Source organism: Melospiza melodia, chromosome 3 (genome assembly GCF_035770615.1).
Source record: "Melospiza melodia melodia isolate bMelMel2 chromosome 3, bMelMel2.pri, whole genome shotgun sequence".
NCBI lineage: Eukaryota > Metazoa > Chordata > Aves > Passeriformes > Passerellidae > Melospiza > Melospiza melodia.
In genome coordinates this window covers 102305133-102328525 of record NC_086196.1, presented here as the reverse complement: position 1 = coordinate 102328525, position 23393 = coordinate 102305133, and the positions used below count along the sequence as shown (strand labels likewise).

Here is a 23393-nt window from a genome sequence, read left to right as displayed (position 1 = left end):
ATGATTGTAAGATTTAGGTGCTGTTACACCTAAGCTTGCCCAGTTAAAGTCATATTTTGGTGGATGGGAGCAGTCCAGTCAGAAGCACGAATGAATATAAAGCAAATAAGGAAGACTGCAAACTTGGCTTGAACAGGGATACACAGTGATCCAACTCCAAAGGGAACAGCCCATAAATGCTAAGGAATAAAAGCCAATGTAAGAGGCATTATTTACACAAAGCACTACATAATTCCATCTAATAGATATTAAATTAGGGAAAGAAATTCACAATGATGAAACACACTGTAAATTTTTCAGATTGAAGTACTGTGATGGGAAAAATAAAATCAGAAGAGCTATCTCCAGAGTTTAAAGAGTCACAAGGTGTTCCTAAATAAAATATGAAAGCATGACTTCATACCTATTGGAAGAATAAGGCAGAAACTTTGTACTTGAATGTAGTCTGTGTAAAAAGTTTGGGCACCTGGTTATTCTCCATACTGGGAAGGAAGGGCCACTTAATTTCTCTGTTACGGAGGAATTGAATGTGGAGACTTTGATAGAAAGGATTATGTATTTTATATGCCAAAAATTGCTCTCCACTGAGCAAGAAAGGCATAAGCAGCAGAGGATACTCAAGGGAAGACTTAACTCTTCCATTCTCCAATAGCAAAGTGCTCTAATATATATTTGAGATAGTTTTTATTAAGCAAAGGACTTAAGTGCAAGTTCATGACTTACAGATTTTAGTACAACTTAAGCATCTACTTAAGTAGATCCCTTTATCCTCAGAAGCTTGAGCTCTTGACTCCTCATTCATGCAGCTCAGCTGCTTATCAGCTCTTCTACCTAAAAAGATACCTGTGGAGCAAAGCCAGGATTTGCTTCTATCTGATTAAAATTGGAAGAGAAGGAAAATATGCCTGTAAAAAATATTGCTGCAAACTGTTTTCCCTTAGAGAGCCCAACTGACAAAGGAATATGCAAAAGGAGAAGAGATTTGCAAAGCACTTCTTGTTCAAGCAGGTTCCCAGGGTTTTTCCCCACCTCTTCATTCCAGATTGCTTTCTTAGCCACCCCACCATAATTACTGTGTTGCATGCCTTATTACAGATGAAGTTATTGTTGTTACACGTTACTGTTTCACAATAATCAATGCATTTGTACTTCTAGCTCCAAATATCTAAAACCACACAACACATTAATGGTTGTGATCAAAAGCAACCAAAAGAATTTAATATGAGGGCAGTGTTCCTCTTAGTAATAGGGGATGGGCGCTGGCTTCTCACATATTCTAGACAGAATGTCTTGGTTTTGATATCAAATGTGCTACGTCACCATGTGCCTTGCTAAATGAGTTTGCTAATGGGCATTGTACTGACAGAACAAGCAAGAAAATATTGCTGTGGAGCCCAATTCAGAATCCAGTTCTAAGTATGCTGACGATGGCAACAGAAAAACTATTTATACACATATGTAAATTGCAACAAAAATACAACTAAATAAAATCAAAACAATTCAGCAAAGTAGACATAAATCTTTTTCATTAGCAGGTAACAGATATGATTCATAGCTAGTGCTTGGCTTTTATACAATAAACTGTATAACAATGTTGGCATGCGCTTAATTCAACATCATAATGCAAATAGTAAAACTAAAAAAAATTTGGAAATCAAATGTTTCAGCTAGATCTCATTTATTTTTATTGCTTTATATTGTAAAACCAAACCTTAAGCAATGGCATCATTTCATAGGAAGATTTCATGATTTTGTGGCAAAACTTAAAAGCATTCCAAAGAATTAGAGAAGGAGACAAAGACAAGAAGCAGCCAGATCAGAGCTGAGTAAACTCAACAATACTGATAAAATTAATTCCTTAGGTTATTACTCCTTGGCAGGGAAGGCTGAAGAGCACAGTGGCATCTTATTGTAAAGACTTCTTGTCTTTTTCCTGTCATCCTTCTTTTATGGTTTATTTATTTCCTTTGACATCAGCTAACTGAAGATTACAGGATTATTTCAGCAACTCAACACAGGTCATCAAAGTTGGGGATCAGAAGTACCATACAGAAATGGTGTGGGTTCAGACCCTACTGGAACAGAGCTAAAGAGAAGACCTCAGTCCTTTAGGACTCAACTAAGCTCTTCTAAATATGAGAGCAAGCTCCTTGACAAAAATCCCTGTACTGTCTAGCTTATGTTTACATGAACTGGCACATCATCTATTTCAGATGCTCTAAGTAGTGGTGGAATGTACACTTACGACTGCAAAAATAAAGGACATTGGGGTTTTATGGCAATGGACAAGAAAGTAAATACAAAACTTCTTCTGCACTGATTGCACACCAAAAAAAAAAAAAGAATATAGCATAAAATGAAATACTGGCCAGTATTATGGTCATTCTAGGCAAACTCATATAGAAAAGCCAACTTTGAGAAACACACTCATGCAAGGGACAAGATAATCTGCAGGCAAGACAACTGGATTTCTCATTGGGGCATTTGCATGGAGTCTAATTGGCCATTTGCACATGAACAGTTAACATGACTGCACACTCAATTTTGGCAGATGCACGTTTAAAATTACAGCCTCCAATTTTTGCCTGTGGGCCACTTCCAAGATGGAAGTGCTGGAGGAAGAATGAGGGATTAGAAATAGTGGTATATTGTATATTTAGGCTACAAAAGGCACACTGGCAGCAGCCTTATGATTGTTTTGCACAAAATCTGAGAGAAATCACACTACTCTTTTAAAGCATAGTCTTGCTTTCATTGCATCACCTTTCAGTTTTCATTCCATTTGTCTTGCTCAAGGTACAGCAGCCACTGAGTTTCTGGATGGCACATTGTTATTACAATACAAAGGGAACTGCTTCTGGTTCAGCTACAGGTATGGCAGATTCAAATATAAATAACATTTAATCAAAAATGGGAAAATGTGGTTGTTGAATTAAATATTTTAATTTCTATAAAGTTTGTTTGACCTTCTATTGCTACTAAAACCAAAGGAAAAATAGACACTATAATTAAAACCATATGATCAAATTTAGGCCCAAACATTGAAATTAAGAAAATCAGGGTAATTTCCTACATGTTCTTCATGCTGTTTGTCTGACACATTGCTTTAACTCTCCAAAGTTAATGCAAATACAGACTCTTCCCACTAGCCCTGGTATTCATCCAAAAAAGGCTGTGAATACATCAGTGTTATGCCACAGATGACATCATTGCGTGGTAAGCACTCTCTGCTGAAACAGTTAATTAGTATTCTACTTAGAATTAAAAATGAATATACAACATCTTCTCCAGAAGCTTCACAACATTTGCATCAAAGAGGGACAGTTCAATTATTGCTGCCAAATGCTCAAAAACAGATGAGCAGCAGAAAAACAAACTATCTGACATCAAAATTGATAGAAGACAGCTTTTCTGTTCTGGACTCATCCAAATGATTAATTTTTCTCTATTTATTTTCATTTGTTGGAGGTCTTTTATTTTCAGGAAGACAGAAAGTAGAATAACACAATTGTTTTGGCAAAACACTCTAGCCCTTGTTGGAGATTTCAATAATCAGTCACTATTAAACAAAAACATTTTGTTTTGTGATTGAGAAACCAAAAGCAGAATTTAAGGACAGAGAAATTACTATGATTTTTATCTGGAACTTTCACGCTGGTTATGTTATAACCTGTACCATCACTTATAGTCTGGCTTAGAAGCCATCTGAAAAACACCCCAAATACTCAATTTATTAAACTACTCCTTTATATGGTTCAATACCTAATACACTAAGATGAAAACATCCATCTTATTTATTTCCCATCTCATAGAAGAAATAAGTTAAATTGCATTTGTCTCATTCATGTTGATGTAAGCCTGAAATAACCTAGAGGATGTGAAGTTAAAAAATAAAGAAGAATTTTATACAGAACTGATAGCCAAAGGTGTTATATTATGTAGGCAGGACAACACATCTGGCAAGAAGTTTACTTTTCCAAAGTATGTACTGTACAGATTGCAGGTGGATGCTGATGAATGGGAGGGGAAGGAAAACAGTAAAGGGAGAATGGACAAGGAAAGCAAATGAAGAGACAGCAAACTGGGATGCAAATGAATGCACTCACAGCTAATTGACTTGGTGTTTCTTAACCAAATTCCTTTCCTAATCAGAACAATAATAACAGGAAAAAATGATTCCCCCAAATTAGCAATTAATATTTAAATCAGCTCTAGAAGATTAACATTCACAGATGTATACTATGTAATTTGTATGTGAATGATATACATTTACTAGCAGTAAGATCTGATAGGCAAATGTAGCTTAGACAATCATATTTTTATTATTGATATGAAAAGACTACATACCATTTGGCATATCAAGCATTTAAAAATTTTGCTATTCTCAAAGGCATTTCTAGAATTTTAGCTGTACAGTGTTTGGATATTTAACAATCATTCTGCTGACACACATTTGGAACTACTTGAATAAGAAGAAAAAATTATGAGTCTGAAAAAGCAAAAAAGTTAGAAGACAAAGTTCCTTTCTTGAAACAGTAATATTGACAAATATTCCCCATGCCAAAGCAGTTTCAAATATGATGCATTTCCTCAAGGTTGTATAAACATACAAAATTCACTACATATGTTTTTCAGAAGAAGCACATGATTATGGAGCACTTCATGTTCAGCTCTCCTCCCTGCTCTACTGTTCTGTCTTAGTGAGGATGTGAAAAGGGGTTTCTTGTACACAAAATGTGGAACTCATATAGCCAGAGACATAACTATTTGTGTGCCACATGTCACAATATCTTTTATCACATAACTTGATTAATGATCTTGTTGGTTTAGAGTTATAACTTCCCTTCCATATTACACAAGCATAAAGTAAAAAGATTTGTGACAGGTAAATAGATAATTAAGACATAAAAATAATATAACACAGATTCCAGACCTGTCTATATATTTTAATACATAACTGCTCCCTCAGCCTGCTGTTTTGAGGTACAGGATGTTTTCAGTTTCCCTAAACAGTAATAGTAATAATAACAATAACAATAATTAACAATAATAATAGTAATCATCACCATCATCATCTCACAGAATCAGGGCCTTTTAATGTAATTTCTTTGTGTTGATAAACCCCAGGCTTTTTCTTTGAAGGACTTTTTCCAGGGTAGAAATTTAAATAAACCAAATTTACTTAACAAGGGCCCACATATTAAAAAAACTCCAGTGATTTTCTGTGTTAACATTTTAACACTACTGCTCCCATCACTGAATGGCTGTTCAGCACCACCAACTGAACACTGCAAGACCTTTTGATGACACTGTACCTGACAGGTATGTTTGTTCTTCCACTTGCTCAGCACACATGGAGTGTTCTGCATTAAGTCCTAAAGGACAACAGAAAACAGAGAATGGAGTTGGCAGCACACATTGTCACTATCAGTTAACAGACTTCTGATTTTCCAGTTAACAGATGAAAAATGCCACACAAAGATGCAGCTGTTTCAGAAGAGCCCACCAGACAAAAGCACATTTATCATCACTGGGAGAGTTGCATCTTTATGAAAATTAAAGCTGTTGAAAGAGGTTTGAAAACCAGATTAGATGTTGCTGTGCTTGAACCTTTCTGAACCATACCTCCACCTCCTTGAGTGCATCTCGCAGTTTGTCCACTCGCTTGGTTTTCAGGATCCAAGGATAATCTCGAGCTGTCAAATAAAAGTGAGGGGAAAAAACATAAAGATGGTAGAGAAATGTGTATATGTAAGTGATTGTATACATATAAAGTGTGTGTGTGCAAACACACATTTATATGTGTAATTTTAAAAAAGTTCTATGAGTTGAACTTCCTTCCACAAATCCAAGATTTCTAGGAGTTGCCTTACATGTAGAACTTACCTACAGCTGGAAGGAAATGGCCATGGTTTCTATTGTCAAAGGGTCTGGTTTTGGAAGGCTCAATCATAGGAACAGTTGGCAGGCTCTATTCACAATAACCATGATTTCCCCATGGTAATTGTATGGAAATCTTACCCAGCTGCTAGGCACTTGCAGTGAAAAAGTATCTGCTGTTCAGTATATTAACTCAGTTTCAAGTTTCAAGCATCCTAAATAGATTCTATTCTTCTGAACTAACATTTCATTGCCTAATTTCAAAAAGCAGGCACTAACATGTCTGCAAAATATATATGCATGAATATATGCATATATAGAAATATTAACTACAGGCAAATGTGAATGCCATAACTTATGGAGTCTAGTTATTTATAGGATTTTCTTGCAAATTTAGTCTGAAGAATCTGCCAAGTCAAGCAAAGAAAAAGCTGCATGACTGCTGAAGTCCTTTAACAAATTTATTAGTGTTCAGCACACTATTGTGAAAATCCTGGCCTAATACATTAATTTGAGCAACCAGGAGGCAAAGCTTCCTCTGGAGTTGCCAATAACTGGCTTGTTTCATGGCTGAGAATCAGGCTCTAATAACTCGTGAAATTTCTTCATTTAAAAGTGAGCAGTTTTCTGCTCATAAGTATACAATAAAACCATGAGAAACTAGAACACATTGTTTATAATCTATTCCTATTTAAAGGAAACCTGATGAAAAGTTTTGAGCTCCAAGCTGTCAGTTTGTATGCCAACTTCCAGACTGAATGACTTAGCAGTTGTGCTTAAACCTCCCTGCAAAAAGCAGCTTACAATAGAAGTGCTATACAGTGAAAAAATGAAGGATTTCAAACATCAACAAAAGAGGACACCAGCATACAACTTCTCTTTGTGTTTCATTGGACTGAAGCCAGCGTTGGTGGAACTGTTATGATAATATTAATTAGGCATGTAAGATCACATTTTCAATGGGTGCTTTCATAAATACTGGAATATTTATCCACATATGCAAAATGGGAAATTGCCTGTACAGATACCAAACTATCTGTACAAATCAACAGCTGTGAATGAAGTTTCCCAGTGCTCCTCTTTGCAAAGTGTGCTGTGCAGGGTCCATGCCAGGGGCACCCCTGCATTCCCAGGGACAAGGTGCAGCAGCTTGAAGTCCTGTTGCCCATCACACATGTAAAAGGCACCACTGGGGCTGCTGGTGACAAGGGTTATCTGGGCTTGCTCCTCCTTTCACACATGCAGTCCTGTGGGATACCACTACACTGAGCACAGTGATGCAAACCTGTGAGGCTCCTCCCTGCCTAGAGCCCTCCCTCACCTGCCCACCTTCCCAGAGCTGCACTGACCCCGCCTGACACAGCATCCTCTGCAGCAGGTGTGGATTTGCCACGTGGCTGCACCTTCACACCCATCCCCAGCGGGGCTTCAGCCTGCTCCAAACACACCTTGCAGTGATGGGAAGAACTAATCCTTCCAGAACACATTTTGCCTTCATATGCATGCACAATTCCATGGGAATTTTCATTTGGATAAGCTAACAGCACAGACATGGCTTTGTGAAGTTATCAAAAAAATCAATTTGATTTTTCAGGGTTGTCATGTAATAATGTTTGAACATTAATATACACTCTGAGCAATGCAGGAGTTGTAAAACTTGAGCTAAAGAAAAGTTTGTACTAACATAAACATTACTAACTGTCACAGTACTGCTCTGTGATAGCATGAACTGAAATTGCCTTTAACCAGGTGATGCAGGGACAGTGTAAATGTTTCAAAGCTAAAACCATTCTATGAAGGCAACTGATTATTAGTCTGGAATTATTATTAGTTATTATTATTAGTCTATTTGGCTGAAAGTATTTTAGTTACAATTTCCAGTTTTAAGCCAGTTGGTGTTGCAAGGTCAGAGACAATTGGGAAAATGCTTATTGCTCATCTGCTAAGTAAATTTCATAAGGAAAAATCTGGGTTATTTTTGTGATTCCTTTTGACAATGAACTGGAAAAGCAATAAACGTTGCCATGCTTAGTGACAGGGAAAAAAATCCCAACAGATTGCAAATATACCAGGAAGGAAAAATTACAAATTTTCAATTGTTTTGTGCCGTGTAGTTCTGTGATCATCAGTCTTAGATGACATGTGCAGAAAGTTACATTGGAAGCAGTCTGAGGTTATTTTAATGCTCTTCCAGGGGCATAACCAATCCAAATTTGCTATTTGATCTTACTGTAAGAAGAAACTCAGAAAATATCCTCACATTCTGCTAGCTTTTGCTTCTCTTCTAAGTAAGTGTACTTCATCTGTGATGCTAAAGGAAAGAGGATGAAAAGATGAATTAATCCTTACAACTGCTGTCAGCAAATATTAATATTAGCGAGAAGACCAGCACAGTTGGATAAAACAGAGAAATTTCCAAACCACTCCAGGCAGCCCCGGTGCTTTTAGCCTGCAGGGCAGATGTGTCAGACTGGCAGCGAAAGCAAGGCTGGCACCGGTGGGCTGGCACGGCCGAGCCCCAGCCCCGCAGGCAGGAGCGCGGTCCGCCGGCTCCGTCGGTCCGTCAGCCCCAGGGGAACAGCGCTGGGACGGGCGGCAAGGGGGGAACCCCAGCCCCAGAGCCCCTCCGGCCCCTGGGGACACTCGCAGGATCGGCAGGATTAATGAGATCAAGGCAATGGATCGCCCGCCCCGGAATGGCCACTCCGGAGGGCAGGCAGAGATGCCCTCTGCTGGGATCCCGGCGGTCACCTGGCCGTGCCCTGGGCTCCACACAACACAAAATATCTTAAACCCCGCAAGAATTCAGAGTGTAAAATCCCACTGGGGTTTTTAGTTACATAACGGTTGGGTCTATGTGATTTTTTTTCCTTTTTTACCCCCTTCTGTGGTTTAAAAAGTTTTAAAATATTCCTACATAAGTTTGGAGAGAGAAACTCTTTCTGTGTTTCCTTATTCCATAGAAATACAGAGGTATATACTAACAAGAAATTTGAAGCTGCATTTTTAAGAGCAAGCAGTTGGTGTCAAACACTGAACATCCTGAAGTTTTGCTCAGTTTCAGTATTTATATTTTACCTGGTTGTTTCTTGTCACAGTACTGGTGGATGCCAATGTCTTCATCTGTACAATTAAATGTAAATACATTAAATTATTACTAGAAACAGAATTAACTACTAGAAACAGAACACAACTTAGAAAGCAAGGTTCAGCACCTCAATTTTTGCCTGCTAAAGCAATGTTTGGTGTTAAAATACAAGCATAGTATATAGCCTGAATAGCATTGGGATTTTCAAGAACCAGCAGAGGCATGAAGAAGGATGTGACAAGCCTTTCCATTTATGTGGAGCTGTCATTTCCCTTACATACACTTTGATTCCCTTCCAGCTGCACACATAGAAAAGTATTTTTACCACCTTCCTAATTAGCATATTTTGTGTTCTTTCACAAGGAAAAGTAAGGATCATGGTGAAAAATGTATCTTGGAATAACTTTAAAATGTTTTCTGATGACTGACACAGCTGAGCTAATGACAAGAGGTTGGAGTTTTTCTCTAAGATTCATGAACTCATAAAGCTGTTCTTTCAAAGGATCCAATATTCTTAATTTACAGGTATTATCATCTAGTTGGTTCCTGTGGCACAGAAATCTGGATATTTCAGCTGCATTGGGGCTGCAACCCCATCAGTCTGTTCCTTATGAGGCTGAAAGGTGAACACTTAGGGGTGCCATGGCAAGCTCCATTGGGTATGTCTAAGTACAGCATTACGTTGCCTTGTTTTAAAATAATTAATTTTTCACTGCATCTGTGTCCCCCTAAAGTCAGACAGGCAAATTCCACGGGGAGAAATTCCTTACATGGAAAAAAATGTAGGAAGGCACTGAAAAGGCAGGCAGGTTTTAAACCAGGACATCATCCTCCCTTCTGCCTCAGAATTTTTGAATAAGGCACCTAGGCAATGAATAAATGGAAGTAAAAAGGTCAAAAGTGAAAAATAGGCATGGTACTCCACAGCAGAGCTTTAATTACAATAAACCACAACTGTGTTTTCACTTTAACCATCAGATTTTTCTATGAAATACAGCTCTTGAGTTTTAGATGTTATTGCTGTCATAGAAGAGTTCTCACACAAAGATGGGATGTCAAGGCACACTGAGTCAATATCTGAGTGATAACACTCAGCTGAGTATCAGTTGATTATTCAAAATAATATTTTGATAAAATTATTGTACAGTACAATTGACATGATGTGTCATAAATAATATTTTGATATTGCCCACTTTTAAACTAGTGGGTTTTATAATAATTATACTTTAGGAATTTTAGCAAGGCAAGATGAATAAAGGTAATGTACACATGGCTAGGATTTAGTCATATGTGTTTTGGAATAATCAATTAATAAGAGAAATGTATCCTTGTAAGCATGAAATATCAAGGAATCACGCAAAATACCCAAAATATGCAGTAATCTGTTACTTTCACATTGAGTACAAATCACAATGTCTCTGCAGTGCACTTGACTGTGGATCATTCACCCAAACTAGTCATTAAACTGAAGCTCACAGTCAAGTAGGCCACAGCTTCCCAAGAACGGAAATACATCCAATCAAATATATTCTTAATATTTTTTCCTTGAAAGGATGCTCCAGTTCCATGACAAGAAAAGCAAAGAAGGTGACCAAATTCAAACTCTGTATTGCTGCTAATTTTCTTTCTCCTAAGTACAAAAAAAACTTCATTTGGGTATTCAGAATTTTATATTAGTTTAATATCCATCAACAAGCTTTGATGATTTGTTTTGGTAACAGATAACAGCTTACCTCTAATATGTAAGTTGGTCTTCAAAGACCACAGAAACATCTCAGTCAGGCAGAAGGACATCTGGTAATATATGGAGCCTTAGCACTAGCAAAAGAAGGAAAGGAACTGCATGAGCCAATTATTTTTTACCCTTCATCACCACTGAAATGGCAATTATTTTGGAACCTAAGTGCTGGAAGAACCTAGCACTGATGATATTTTGTTACATGTAAGCTGTAGATTTAAACTGCAATTAAAATAAAAAATGCTTGGGAAAGAATCTATAAGTAACATAATACACACGTACACATCAAACACAGAGAGAAAACAATTCTTTAAATGTACAACTGCTCTCACTAAAACAAATAACTTTGTGCTTGATGCTTCTAATATACACGTTATCATCTACTCTTCCTGTATGGTTATTACCTTGACATATGCAAATCTGAATCCACTACTTAAATATGTGGTTTAGATATGAGAATTTGACCGTAAGGCCAAATTTTTAAAATTCTGTACATTGGGAAGTGTCAATATATAAAAGAAACAGTTTTGAACACAGTATTTGCAGGCATTAGTTAAAGTGTCAAAACAAATTATGTCTTTCTAAATGAAGACACCCCAAATCACTTATATCAGTTAAAACTGGCAAAACAACAGATGTGAAGCATATAGAATACATGTTGAAGTTTTATGTACGTTGTTATTAAATGCTTGCAAAGGTTTTTCTGAACAATCCCTCTGAACGTTCCCAGTGGAGGACATGTTGTGTTTCAAAGGAGCATTGGGAATTTTTCTAGACACAGTAACCAGCAGACTCTCCTGAGTGATTTCCTGCAGTGTTGTAGTCATAAATGGGCCACCAGACCAACTATTTTCACTTCTTCTGCTAAACCTGGGCACCCACTGAAAGCTGGACTGAGCAGAGGTGTTCACACAATGCAGAAACCTTTAGAACCACTGCTAGTATGGTACTATATATTTTCTAAGTAGTGTCTTTGGTTCCCGTGAGTGCCTTTTAGATAATGAATCAATTTAGATAATAATTGCAAAATTTTTATCACATGGAGTATCAGACCTTTATGTCAAGAGCGTTATGATGTGCAAGGATCTCAGGTAGCACCAAGGAAGCTGGGGGACCTTGAGGTATTATCACTCAAGCTAATATTTATGTTTGAAGAACTGCCTAATCCACTGAAATAGCACCAAGTGGAAATAGCATTTTCTTTCCACTGATTCCCAAATGTACAAAAAGTCTTGCTGACTTTGTAAATCCTACAGTTCTGTCAAAAAACTCCACAAAAACAAACAAGCCAAAACAAACAAAAAAGCTCACAACACACACCACACACCTAGTAAAAGAATATACTTTCATCTTAGGTGAGAATGAGGTTTGGAAAAAAATAGAGGATTAGGAGCATGGCGGTCTGTTGAACATGAGAACCATTTTTGGTATAAATATAGATGAGGGCAGCCTCTCCTTTACCATGTGGACTAAAGTAAAAGGAGATTGTACAATATAATTTTATCTGTTTTCTCATTTTTAACTTACTTACTTATGTTAGCAAGTGAAACCAAACTTGCATTCCACAGGGCCCACAGATCCTAGATTGGAATCTCTCACTGATAGGAAGTCATCATTTTGAGTGAGCTCCTCAAAATCCTGCCACGGCCTGACTAAAACAAAACTCACACACCATCAAGTGGTAGATGATCTGTTCAGCAGGAGAGAAGGTACATCTGCCCCAGAGCAAGGTGTGCTGGGGTGACCCTGGCCAGACACCAAAGCTGCTCTCTCTGCTCTGGTCAGCAGCACAGGAGAGAGAAAATAGAATTAAAGGGAGGTGAGATAAGGGCAGGGAGAGATCACTGACTGTCTGTCACCATGGGCAAATGACTTGACTTGGGGAAATCAGTTTAATTTAATACCAAACAAGATAGTGAGAAATAAAATAAAATCTTCCCCCTACTACCAAAATCTTACTGCACAAACACAAAATAACAAGGTAAGACTAGAAGATTTTGGTGTGGCAATTTAATGTAAACAGCCCAGATTATTCCAAAGCTCTTAATGTAGGCTCCATAGACACTTCAAGTTGTGTCCTCCTATTGAATATAAAGCCATCCCATAATGCTTTAATGCTGCTGAGTGCTTTCCCACCTGACAGGTCAGAAAAGAATTTCAAGTCCTTATTTTTTGTTGTCAGACACAGAGAGGGAACTTGCCAAAAAGCAGAAGTAAGTTTTCAAATGGACACTAAATACTCAGTGTCCAAGATGCATACTTTTAAGAAATTTGTCCTCAAAAATGTGAAAAAAAGAAATTTTGTAAGAAAATGTTAAAAACTCAGACTTCTAAAGAACACCCTTTCACTCTGAATAATGAAGAGGAAGCAAAATTCTCCTTGTACCTAAAAAGGGAGAAGAGATTTGTCAATTGTTAGAATTTTGAGACTTTAGATTTTTTCTTTTCCCTTTCCTTGGACTCTGAACACTCACTAACCAGCTAATTATTGGAATGCTTGTTACTGTTGTGCCAGTGAAAATGGACAACTGCCCAAAAATACTGTTCCAATGTAACAAACTCTAATCTGAAATACTTTCAGATTAGTTACATTCTACAGTAAAAATAAAAAAAAAAGATAGAAAACTTGCTTCTGTATCAAAATATGGCATTTTCAAGTCTGAGTACTTTTTTCAGAGGAATTATTCTTTCTTGTTCCCTTTGAAGGAATACATGCCAGCTTTCAGAGTTATGCAACAATATCTCACCATTTCCCACATCATTAAACTCCAGCACAATGGGGATGAGGATGATGACGACAAAGTGATCTTTTTGTATTTGAAAAACGCCTCTCAGAATGTACAATATTCCTTTTACTCTATGAGTTGGGCCCTGCTATTGCAAAGAAGGTAGGTGTGACAACATAGAAAAATTCCTCCCATTGAGCTTTAAGCAGTCTATCCCTCCCCCTTTAAAATTGATTAGAATTTAGAAAAAATGGGTTGAAATAACTGTCCTGTTAAGGTAAAACTGGAATTCAGCTTAACAGCTGGTTCTTTTTCTGGCTCACACAACATTTACTGTCTGCTTTCACAATGCCACCACAAACAACAGGGATATTTTAGTGGTTGCAAAAGTTTACTGACAAATGGAGATGTTTTGCAATGGTCAGCTTGTGCCAGTATCTGTGTGAGGATTGTTTTGTTTAAAAAAAATCTTCAGTTTGGTAACTATTCATGCAGAAAATAATTGCCCTGCCACTTTATAACATGAACAAATGCTAAAATTGATATCAAGAGTCCTCTCTGACACCTCCAATATAGGTCCTGTCATGACAAATAATTAGAAACTATGCACTGCATGAGTGATCCAGGGCACTGGTGCTGCATTTCCTCTCTCCATAGGCACCTGGGAGAGTGGGGTACTTGTGAAAGGCAGTGCTCAGCTCCCAAGGTGAGTGCATCCTCTGAAAACATACCAGGAGCAGTCTAGTGATGCCTCAGGTTTTAGCTTTTCTATTTTTCAGATCTGTATTGCTTTAGCGTGTGGGTCTGGGCTTCGTACTGGGGGATGGTAAGCTCTCTTCACAGAGCAGGGAGACAAAACCATTCCTTCTCTACGTGGGAGAAGGACAACAGATCCAGATCTCAGGCCCAAGAGCATAAACAATGGTGGAATGAAGAGAGAAAACAAGAACAATGTGACTTCGTGGGCTAAAGCTGTAATTGGACAATTAGCTCCAATATGCTAATGGACCAGAACCAGTGTGAGACCCCGTGACTGGCTGGGCATTTTGTGACCATTTTGGGTTCATCTGGGGTGTAGCCCTGGCTGGGCTCTTGTGCTGCCCAAGGTGTATCCATTGAGGCCTTTTGACAAATCCCTACTATATTCTTTAACTCCATCTAGTCTCTGTTCTAGGTCAGCCTCCACAAGGCATCACTAGAGAACAGGAGATGGTGACTACAAGAGACCATCTGAATTTGTCAGTTCATGTGCCAGAAGCACGGCTCAGTGTGACAACACTATCCAAAGTGTCCCTAGAAGAGTAAACCCTGTAGCTGCCACGATACAGGGCAGCCTGTGATGACCATCTGCCTATTCCATTGAAGGTGGGCCCAGGAATGTACTCCCAGAAAGTCAGCGTTCCTAGTGAAAGAGCAGCAAACAAGGGAGATCCCCCCCAAAATATTGATGTTGTTTGGGGCACACTCCTAGGAGTGGAGGCAAGACAAAATACAAAGTCAGTTGGGAGCAGGTCTCTCTATGTCATGGCAAAGTCACAAAACTGCTGCAATGGCATCCATACATGTACTAGATGAGGTGCTCTGGATATGGGGTTGGGCAGAGGTTATAGGACAAAACGCCCAAATAAAAGAAAACATTACAGAATCCATTTTCACTACTTACATGTAATCATATTTTCTTTGGCAAATAATACAATATCAGGAATTATTTTATAAAAATGGTCACAAGCTACCCTTTTGTGTTCTCCTACTCCATGGAAACAATCACAGAATGTCCTGAGTTGGGAGGGACCCACAAGGGACACTGAAACCCAACTCCTGGCCCTGCATGATTCTTGAACTCTGGCTGGCCTGTTCCAGTGACCAATCACCCTCTGGGTGAAAAACTTTTTCCTGATATCCAACAAAAACCTCCCCTGACACACCTTCAGGCCATTCCCTTGAGTCCTGTCACCACAGAGAGGAGATCAGGTCCTGCCCCTCTTCTTCCCCCCATGAGGATGTTGAAGACTCCACTGAGGTTCCCCCTCAGTCTCCTCCAGGCTGGACAGACCAAGTGATCTCAGCCACTCCTCACAGCTTCCCCTCCAGACCCTTCACCATCCCTGTGCCCTCCCTTGGACACTCTCTAATGGCTTCATGTCTTTTTTATACCATGGCACCCAAAGCTGCCCCCGGCACGCGAGGTGAGGCTGCCCCAGTGCAGAGCAGAGCAGGACAATCCCCTCCCTTGCCTGGCTGGGGATGCTGTCCCCGATGTCCCCCAGGACACAGGTCACCCTCCTGGCTGCCAGGGCACTGCTGGCTCATGTTCACCTTGCCATGGACCAGGATCCCCAGGTCCCTTTCCATGGCACTGCTCTCCAGCCTCTCATTCCCCAGGCTGTACATCCAGGGCTGCTCCATCCCACGTGCAGAATCCAGATGGCTTTTATCTTCCCAGGGTCTAATTTTTTTCAGAGAAATGGAAAGTGTAATAGGCGCAATGAACTCTAATTCATAAAAATACATATTTTTCCATTTGATTTTGGATTGATTACACAATAGCACTACTAGCTATAGATGCCAGAGCAGATTACCCTCAGTTACTTCTGTCTCCCTTCCTTCACCTTGCAAAGGTTAACATCCAATCTCTGGCACTGCTACAGCTCACTCACAATGGCTAATTTTTAACTTGGATACCTAATGTTCAACAAACAAGGTAAGTCATCAAGGCATCCTACAAAATTCTATTTCTGTGAAATAATATTTGGAGTAGAAATCACTGCCAGTTTTTTCTTCCTCTTCGTGACCAATTTGTCCTTCACCAAGGAGAGAAACTCCCTGCAGCACAAATATGATTCAAAAATGTACTATTTGACTCTGGAAGTTAAAGTTCAGACTGAACTACCTGCATTAGATCAGTAGCTACTTGATGTATGCTTTATGTTGATACAACAATTTCTTTGTGTAAAACACATAAAATAAAATTTTAGACATACTATCTTTTACATTTTTAGCTACATCAACTTAAAATTTAGTGTAATTTTTCATTTAAAAATAGACCAGTTAAATTTTTTCTCTATCATGCTCACACAGATAAAAAAATGCAAAATATTCTCCCAATCTTACAAGACAGACTTCATCCTTTTATAGCTGTATGAAGCCACAACTGTTTGATATATTATAAAACACATACTGAAATGAAGTTAGTAAAATCATGGGAATTTGTAAAACTTCATTTTGTAGTCTGGCATTAAATAGAAACAATCCAGATTCTTCCTTCACAGCTACAAGCCTTTACTTTACTTTTTGACCAAGTCAGTAGCACAGCAATTACAAGAAAATGCTTAATTTATACACATATATTGATAGTTTTAATTTGGTTTCTTAAGAAAGATGCTTAAGAAGGATACTTATGTCTATGTGTCTGTCTAACCTTTTCAAGTTTTTAATCCATTGATCTAAATTAGCTAGGAGTAATCTGATTTGTTTTCTCATAAAAAAAAAAAAAAGTCAAAAACATGTAATTCCTGAAACTGCTGACCCGATCTGCATGTGGGCACAAGGAAAGTCTCTGTGCACCAGAACTGAGGAACACACAGGGATAGCTCAGGCTGTGATTGCTTTTCTGTAGATCCATCCCAGCTGGGGAATGGAGCTGTGTGCCCAGCTGGATGATCTAGCCAAGCTCTCATCTCTGACACTGGCCCACGTGCTTAGAGCAGAGCATGAGATGGGCACATGCGAACAGTTCCTTGCCCATGTGTGGAAATTTACTAACTACAGGAGTCCAATCAGGTTGTAAGGCTCCATGTGCCCATTGGTAAGATCAGCTTGGAAATTTTAGTCACCCCACCTTTAAATTTCACAAATGTTTGGATGTAAGGCACTGTGGAAATAGCACAGAGTGACACAATTTTAGCCAGGTTAGAAGTTAAACTTGTGCAAAGGTGGCATTCTGATCTACCCTCCTTCTTTGGATTTCAGGGACAGTAATTCTGTCACCCATGCAGGAAATTGGGACTGCAGTCTTAAATGTTTCATGCATTTAATTGGACAAGCTTGGGTTTATTTTCTGGTAAGTAGAGGTTCCAGTATCCATCCTTCACATTGCAGTGGCAAAGCCTGAGATGTGTGTACCGTCACTGCAACTCTGCAGGGCCTTGCAAACTGCACCTGGGTTGGAGGTTCATTTCCAGTGAGACTGTGGTTAAGCACAGCAGTGAATGCTGGTCTGTCACTCCTGATCAGATCAAAACCACCATGGCTACACAAAGCAAAAGCCTGACCTGATCAACAAATACAAGTTTGAATCAAGTGGGCTATTAATACATTCTGTAATGGCAAGCTGGCTTTGGTAGTCCCCACTCTTGTGTTGGCTCCCTCATATCTCTGCTCCCACTGCACCTTCCCCTGCACAAACAGGCTTGGACTCCTCTTCCTCTCTTTCTCTTAGATTGTTGAGGTCCAACCCCTCACCTGCAGTTATTTCTTTCTGAGCCTAGGCCAGTCCCTTCTCACAGTTTCTGCTCCTGGCACTGAAACCCCCTGTCCAAGATGCTGGCTATCTTCAGCAGCACAGGGGGCTTCATTCTCATCTTCATTTACTGCTCCTTTAAATCCCTTCTCCACTGAGAAAACAACTGTAGATTTTGTATAAATGAAAGTCAGATCCCTGTCACTAAGACCAACCTCTGATTTCAAGAAGTAGAACAACAGGCATGCTTCTGTAAATCTATTCAGTGCATAATAATTCATATTAAGGAATATTTTCAACAAACACAAATAGAAAGCTGATTAATTATCATACATGTGAATCTCAGGGCAAATATTTACTGGTGCTACTTTTTTTCTCTTCAAACTCTAATGATTCTGAATATTTTTGCCAAACACATGAATGAAGAAAATTCTTTTGATTACTCTAACTTCCTCAATCTAAATAGGAAAACTATTTTGCAGATGGGTGAACAACACACAGGAGCACTCTGTATCAAAATACACACTGAAACTTCTATTGTAAGAAAGGTCTAAATATGGCTTGCAGAATAATCATGGAAAGGAAATACATTATCTGATAACTCAAGAATTCTGGCATGAAAATTATACATTGCAAATTTATTCCCATATGCTGTAAAGTTGTATCAAGTTCCATTCAGTTATTTTTTGTGAAGTTTGTTTTATTGTTTTGGGAATCTGAAAATAATCCTATTTTTGCCATATCAGTTCTATTTACTGAATTTTCATACTTTAATATTTTTGCATATTTAACTATAAAATATACATATAGCTCTTTAAGAACATTATTTGACACAAAGTAAGAACACTGAAAATCTGTAAATGCTCTAAAAACTGTTCTGTAAAACAAAACAAACATTTTATCTCCAGCTGATATCAATTATTTCTTGCACAATTAATTGGGAAAAAGGCACATGGGCCATTATACAGAACGGGAATTGTTGGCTTAGACAGCTGTCCAGTCTGTCCTCTGAGCTCTGAACCAAAAACTCTGTCTACTAGATAGAGGGTGCTGAAGTTCAAGGACACGTGCAAAGATACTACAGAAAATCTATATGGGGTAACTTGTTGCCACCAAATTGATTGTTCATGTGTCAAACCAAGGCCTGGTTTTTGCTGAGTTATCACTCAAGCAGATGATGACAGGATCAGGAACTGAATTCTGCCACACTGCTGTGGCTCCTGCCTTCAGAAACACACTTCCAATCCACATTATTGGTCCTCTCTTTCGAAAGACAGCTATTGATTAACTGAACAGATAATAAGATTAACAACGGTGAAGCAGAATTAATTTGAGGGAGGTAATGCCATTTGTCAAGAAGACACTTAAGTTTATGTATCAGCCACACCTCTGACAACCTTAATGAAGCTAAGAACCGTTCTCCAATTGATACTGCAGGCAAGTATTACAATCTGTAACAACTCTCAGACAGAGTGGGTGTGAAAAGTTAAGAAGGTCACAGAAAATAGATATAATTGACCTGGGTTTTTACTTCACAGAGTGAAAAGTTCATATACACATTTTGATAAAGACCCTGAAGGCCTTTATATAAACCAGATAGTAGATAAGCGATCCAAACTACAGATATCCAGTGCTGACACAACATAAGGCAATTACAGAAGTACTAAATGTCAAGCTGCTTTACGACATTCTTTTAGATAGTGATTGCTGTTGTAAATAACCCATTTTTTCAATACTAAAGGTCAGTAGGTCATAAAATTTTGTAGCAGTGTTTTCTTATCACCAGCCAAAGAAGAAGAAAACAAAATCTCTCTTTTTTTAAGCTAAGCAAAAAGAAGGTGGAAGGGACTACAAATAATCCAGGCACAGGAAAAGTCCTTGCTCCACTGCCCTATCATTATTGCAATTCCTGTTTGCAAGAAGTTTATATTGGTCTTTAAACTTAGAACACTAGTTCTCATTAAAATGAATGATGTAAATGTGTGGGCCTACAGCAGTGCTGCAGACAGCAGATGTACATTGTTTCTTTCCATTTTCCTCTATGCATTGGCAACCTAGTTCATCAGCTGCCTTGCAGCATGGGTTGCTATGAAACAAACAGCGATCAGAACAACAACTAAGTCCAAAGCAATGGGTTAAACCACAGTTTAGTCTGAATTTTAAATATATTTGCAAGTAAGCAAATAAGAGTCTTCTATATTTTTATGCAGTATTTCAGATTCAGCTATTGCACAACTAACTAGATCTGTACAGATGTCAGGTAAAGAGCAGCACTCAAAAATACAGAACAAACAACTATTTTGTTTTCCATTTATGAGCTGTACCAACTAATTTCTTGCTGAAATGTACAGCTCTGGCCTTTAACATTTTATATTCTGCATGTTCACAGAGTATGTGCTTCAAGAATTTTCAAAAGGATATTGGTAAACACATTGATTTCATTTATAAATCTTGCAAATTTGCAAGCTGCCTTTAAAAAATAGAAATGTATTTCTGAGTATATTGTAGGAGTTGAATAAATTTACTAAAACAAACAGATTATTTTTAGATCTACAACATCTTTAGGTATTGTTTTTTGCATTCCTTTTTAGAATGATTTCACATTTAAATAATTTCCAGTAGCTATTTTATGTTGACCTATTTTGTTTAGATGCAGGCAATAAATTAGGCAAGCAATAAATTAAGCTTCACTAATATTTGAAAATCACCTTTGAACAGCCTTTTGCAAGGCTCATTGAGATTCTTGTTTGTGAGCATTTATTTTTAATTTTTTTTTCTGCTATACTTGAATTCTAGTTAATCCAGTGAGACTTGTATCTTGGTTTCTTCAATGTAATGTTTAAAAAAACTACAATGCCTGTGTGTCAGACTTGCTTTTAAGGAAGATTTGATTGCAAACACAAACAAAAAGCTTTTCTTCTTTTGTACTCCTTTATGATCTTCAAAGAAGTTTCTATGAAAAGGATTGTATTTTTTCAATTTTAAGCCATACTCACCTTTGCAGTTAGGAAAAAAAATGAAAATTTCATGTTACAATAATTAATTCCTGATTGTAATGTTACAGTATAGTTTATGTTGTGTTCTAATTACACAGATATGCAAAAGGGAAAATAACTTTGAAGAAAAAATGCATTTGTTTAAACATTTTCATAATTACAATGAAACTGTTGAGCAGTGGGTTGTATATAAACTAAAATATACACAGATTTTAATACTGAGTTATAAACTCTTCTACCACTCTTGAGAAAACCACGGCAGTAAAATGATCAGTCTGCAAGTACAGCTAGTTTCAGAAAACTACCTCATTAAAAATGCAAACAAGATAGGCCCAAATTGGTCAAAAAGCTCAGATGAGCTTCATTCTACCTCTTGTGGGAGCCGAGTAAGACCAGCTGTCAGTTAGATCCCTGCTGTTGCCTTTGCCCACTACTTAAAACAAGTTTTGGTCTCAAAGCTGTCCTACAACATAATGGCAATAGATTTACTAACTTCCAGCACCATTCCTATACATTTGAATATCTACAGTAAAGAGAAATCAAGTTTTAATATCTGCAAAGATATCACACAGATAATGGATAGCATCCAACACTTTCAAGGAAAACTTTCCTCTTGCTAATAATACCATCACCATGGGATAAATACTGTTAGGAGTCAGTTTATGATTAACTTCATCTGCCTGAAATAGCAGAACATTAGAGCAGCTTTATTTGATATACTAGATATTGATACTGTTGGAGAGGCAATTTCAATCACCAGCCCCAGTTTCATGTATGCAAGAGCTCTAAATTCTGGATGGTATGAACCAGTAGTTCATCTTAGCTTCTGTAAAATTATGTAGTGGTGGAAGTCATAGGTATTATGTATTGAATGAAAATTAAAAGGTAAAATGGATTTTTAGGCAGCTCTTAATACTTCAGAAACAACCAGCTAGAGTGCAGCATCTTCCCAACACAGTCAAATTATGGAGAGAAATGTGAAAGGTTCCCCCTGTATTTTCAGATAATACTGGTGATATGTTCTCTGGCATCAGGCTTATTGTCTTACTAATTCAGCTGTATATTGAGGGTGCTTTTCAGTGGACAGACTTGAAGGAGACGAGATACACAGAAATAAAAAATGCGCCTCCTAACTATCTTTAGTCACCAGTAAGAGTGTCCGGTATATTTGTTCATCTATCCTTTCTTTTCATTACAATGCTTATTTCCTTTACTCCTATCATCAAGTAATGGATTTATGGTACTTATTGGAAAAAACATATGAAGCAGCTCTTGTTAATTCAAGAAATATTTACTGAAGGAATCAATCCTGTTAAAATTATAAAGCATAATACCAGAAGATGTAATTAGCTTACAAAAGTATAAGATTATGTAAACTCCATTTTCAGTTAATCAGTCATTGTTACCTGGCTCTAATTTTAAACTACCAGTTGTGAACTCAACCAGTGATTTACAACAGCTACTCAAATATGCTACGAGCAGAAAAATCATGTAGCTCATTTTCAAAGAGTTTCTAATTTAAAATTGCATCCTGTTATCACTCAGCTCAGAAGAAAAACCACTACTGGGTCAACTGGTCCAAGCTCCTCGTGAGAGGAGTGTGCACACCAATATTTTGTTCCAAGGTACAATCCTATTCTGATTGGCACAAGGATAGTGCCAAACACATCAGATTGGGGCTGAAGTTTGCTGGACAAACATTACAAGCTGTTGCATTACAAATTTCCTTAGTATCTTCTTATATTATTTTCATAGGTCTCATCTAAAAACGTTTTTGAAAAATCTATCAACAACTACCTTTAAAATGACAAATATAACCTTCAATGCCCAATACCTTCAAAGGACTCACATGCTTCCATTTACCTATCTGTTTATTCAGAAGGTCCAAATTTTGTATAGAAACAACAGGATATCCAATATCCAGTAATTCACAGTATCCAAAATTTCAGTCCATGCTAAAGAAAGATGTTTTACTTTTGCCTAGGTTTCACTCTCAAGTTGAAAAAAAAATTATGTGAGTCAGAATTAGACAGTACAGGCACTAAAGCAAAAATGTACAGCTTTTAACAGATAAAAGGAACATTAATGAGTATCACATAATCTCGTGGAAGAATTAGAATTAAATTAGTTATACAACAATGTATGTCAGCTTCACAATGCACACCCACTGATGCTGAAACTCACATTACTTAAATATATATGCAAATACTAAATTCCCAAGTTGTTAGTGAATGTGACGTCAGGAAGATTCACCCATTTTAATTCCATGTGTTCGTTCTTGCAATGTAAACACTGCCTTTTGAGAAGAAAGGTCCTCACAATCTCAGAAAAGATATTGCACTCTACATATATAACTGGAGACAGCAGCACCCACAGCCCTCTGTGTAAATATGCTACTATGAGCATATCAGCATATACTGGTTCAATAAAGATGTGGACACTCATGACTGAAGGGACATTTGGCTATATGGCCCCTAAAGAAGCTCCTGAAGAAGGCTTGATCCCT

General features: G+C 37.8%; 1 protein-coding gene across 8 annotated transcripts in view; it reads right to left on the bottom strand.

Moving 5' to 3' along the window:
• WDPCP (WD repeat containing planar cell polarity effector) overlaps nt 1-23393 on the bottom strand; it is a 148301-nt gene that overhangs the window by 92397 nt on the left and 32511 nt on the right. For 5 of the 8 annotated variants that reach the window (XM_063152336.1, XM_063152338.1, XM_063152334.1 and 2 more), the window contains 5 exons: nt 10702-10786; nt 8959-9003; nt 8141-8191; nt 5626-5696; nt 5316-5375 (listed from right to left, as the gene is read on the bottom strand). In XM_063152336.1, coding sequence (XP_063008406.1) covers nt 5316-5375; nt 5626-5696; nt 8141-8191; nt 8959-9003; nt 10702-10762 — 288 coding nt within the window. In that variant the 5' untranslated portion in view covers nt 10763-10786. Of the gene's footprint in view, nt 1-5315; nt 5376-5625; nt 5697-8140; nt 8192-8958; nt 9004-10701; nt 10787-23393 lie in introns of those variants that run through there. The other 3 variants (XM_063152340.1, XM_063152342.1, XM_063152341.1) reach the window with 3 other exon arrangements.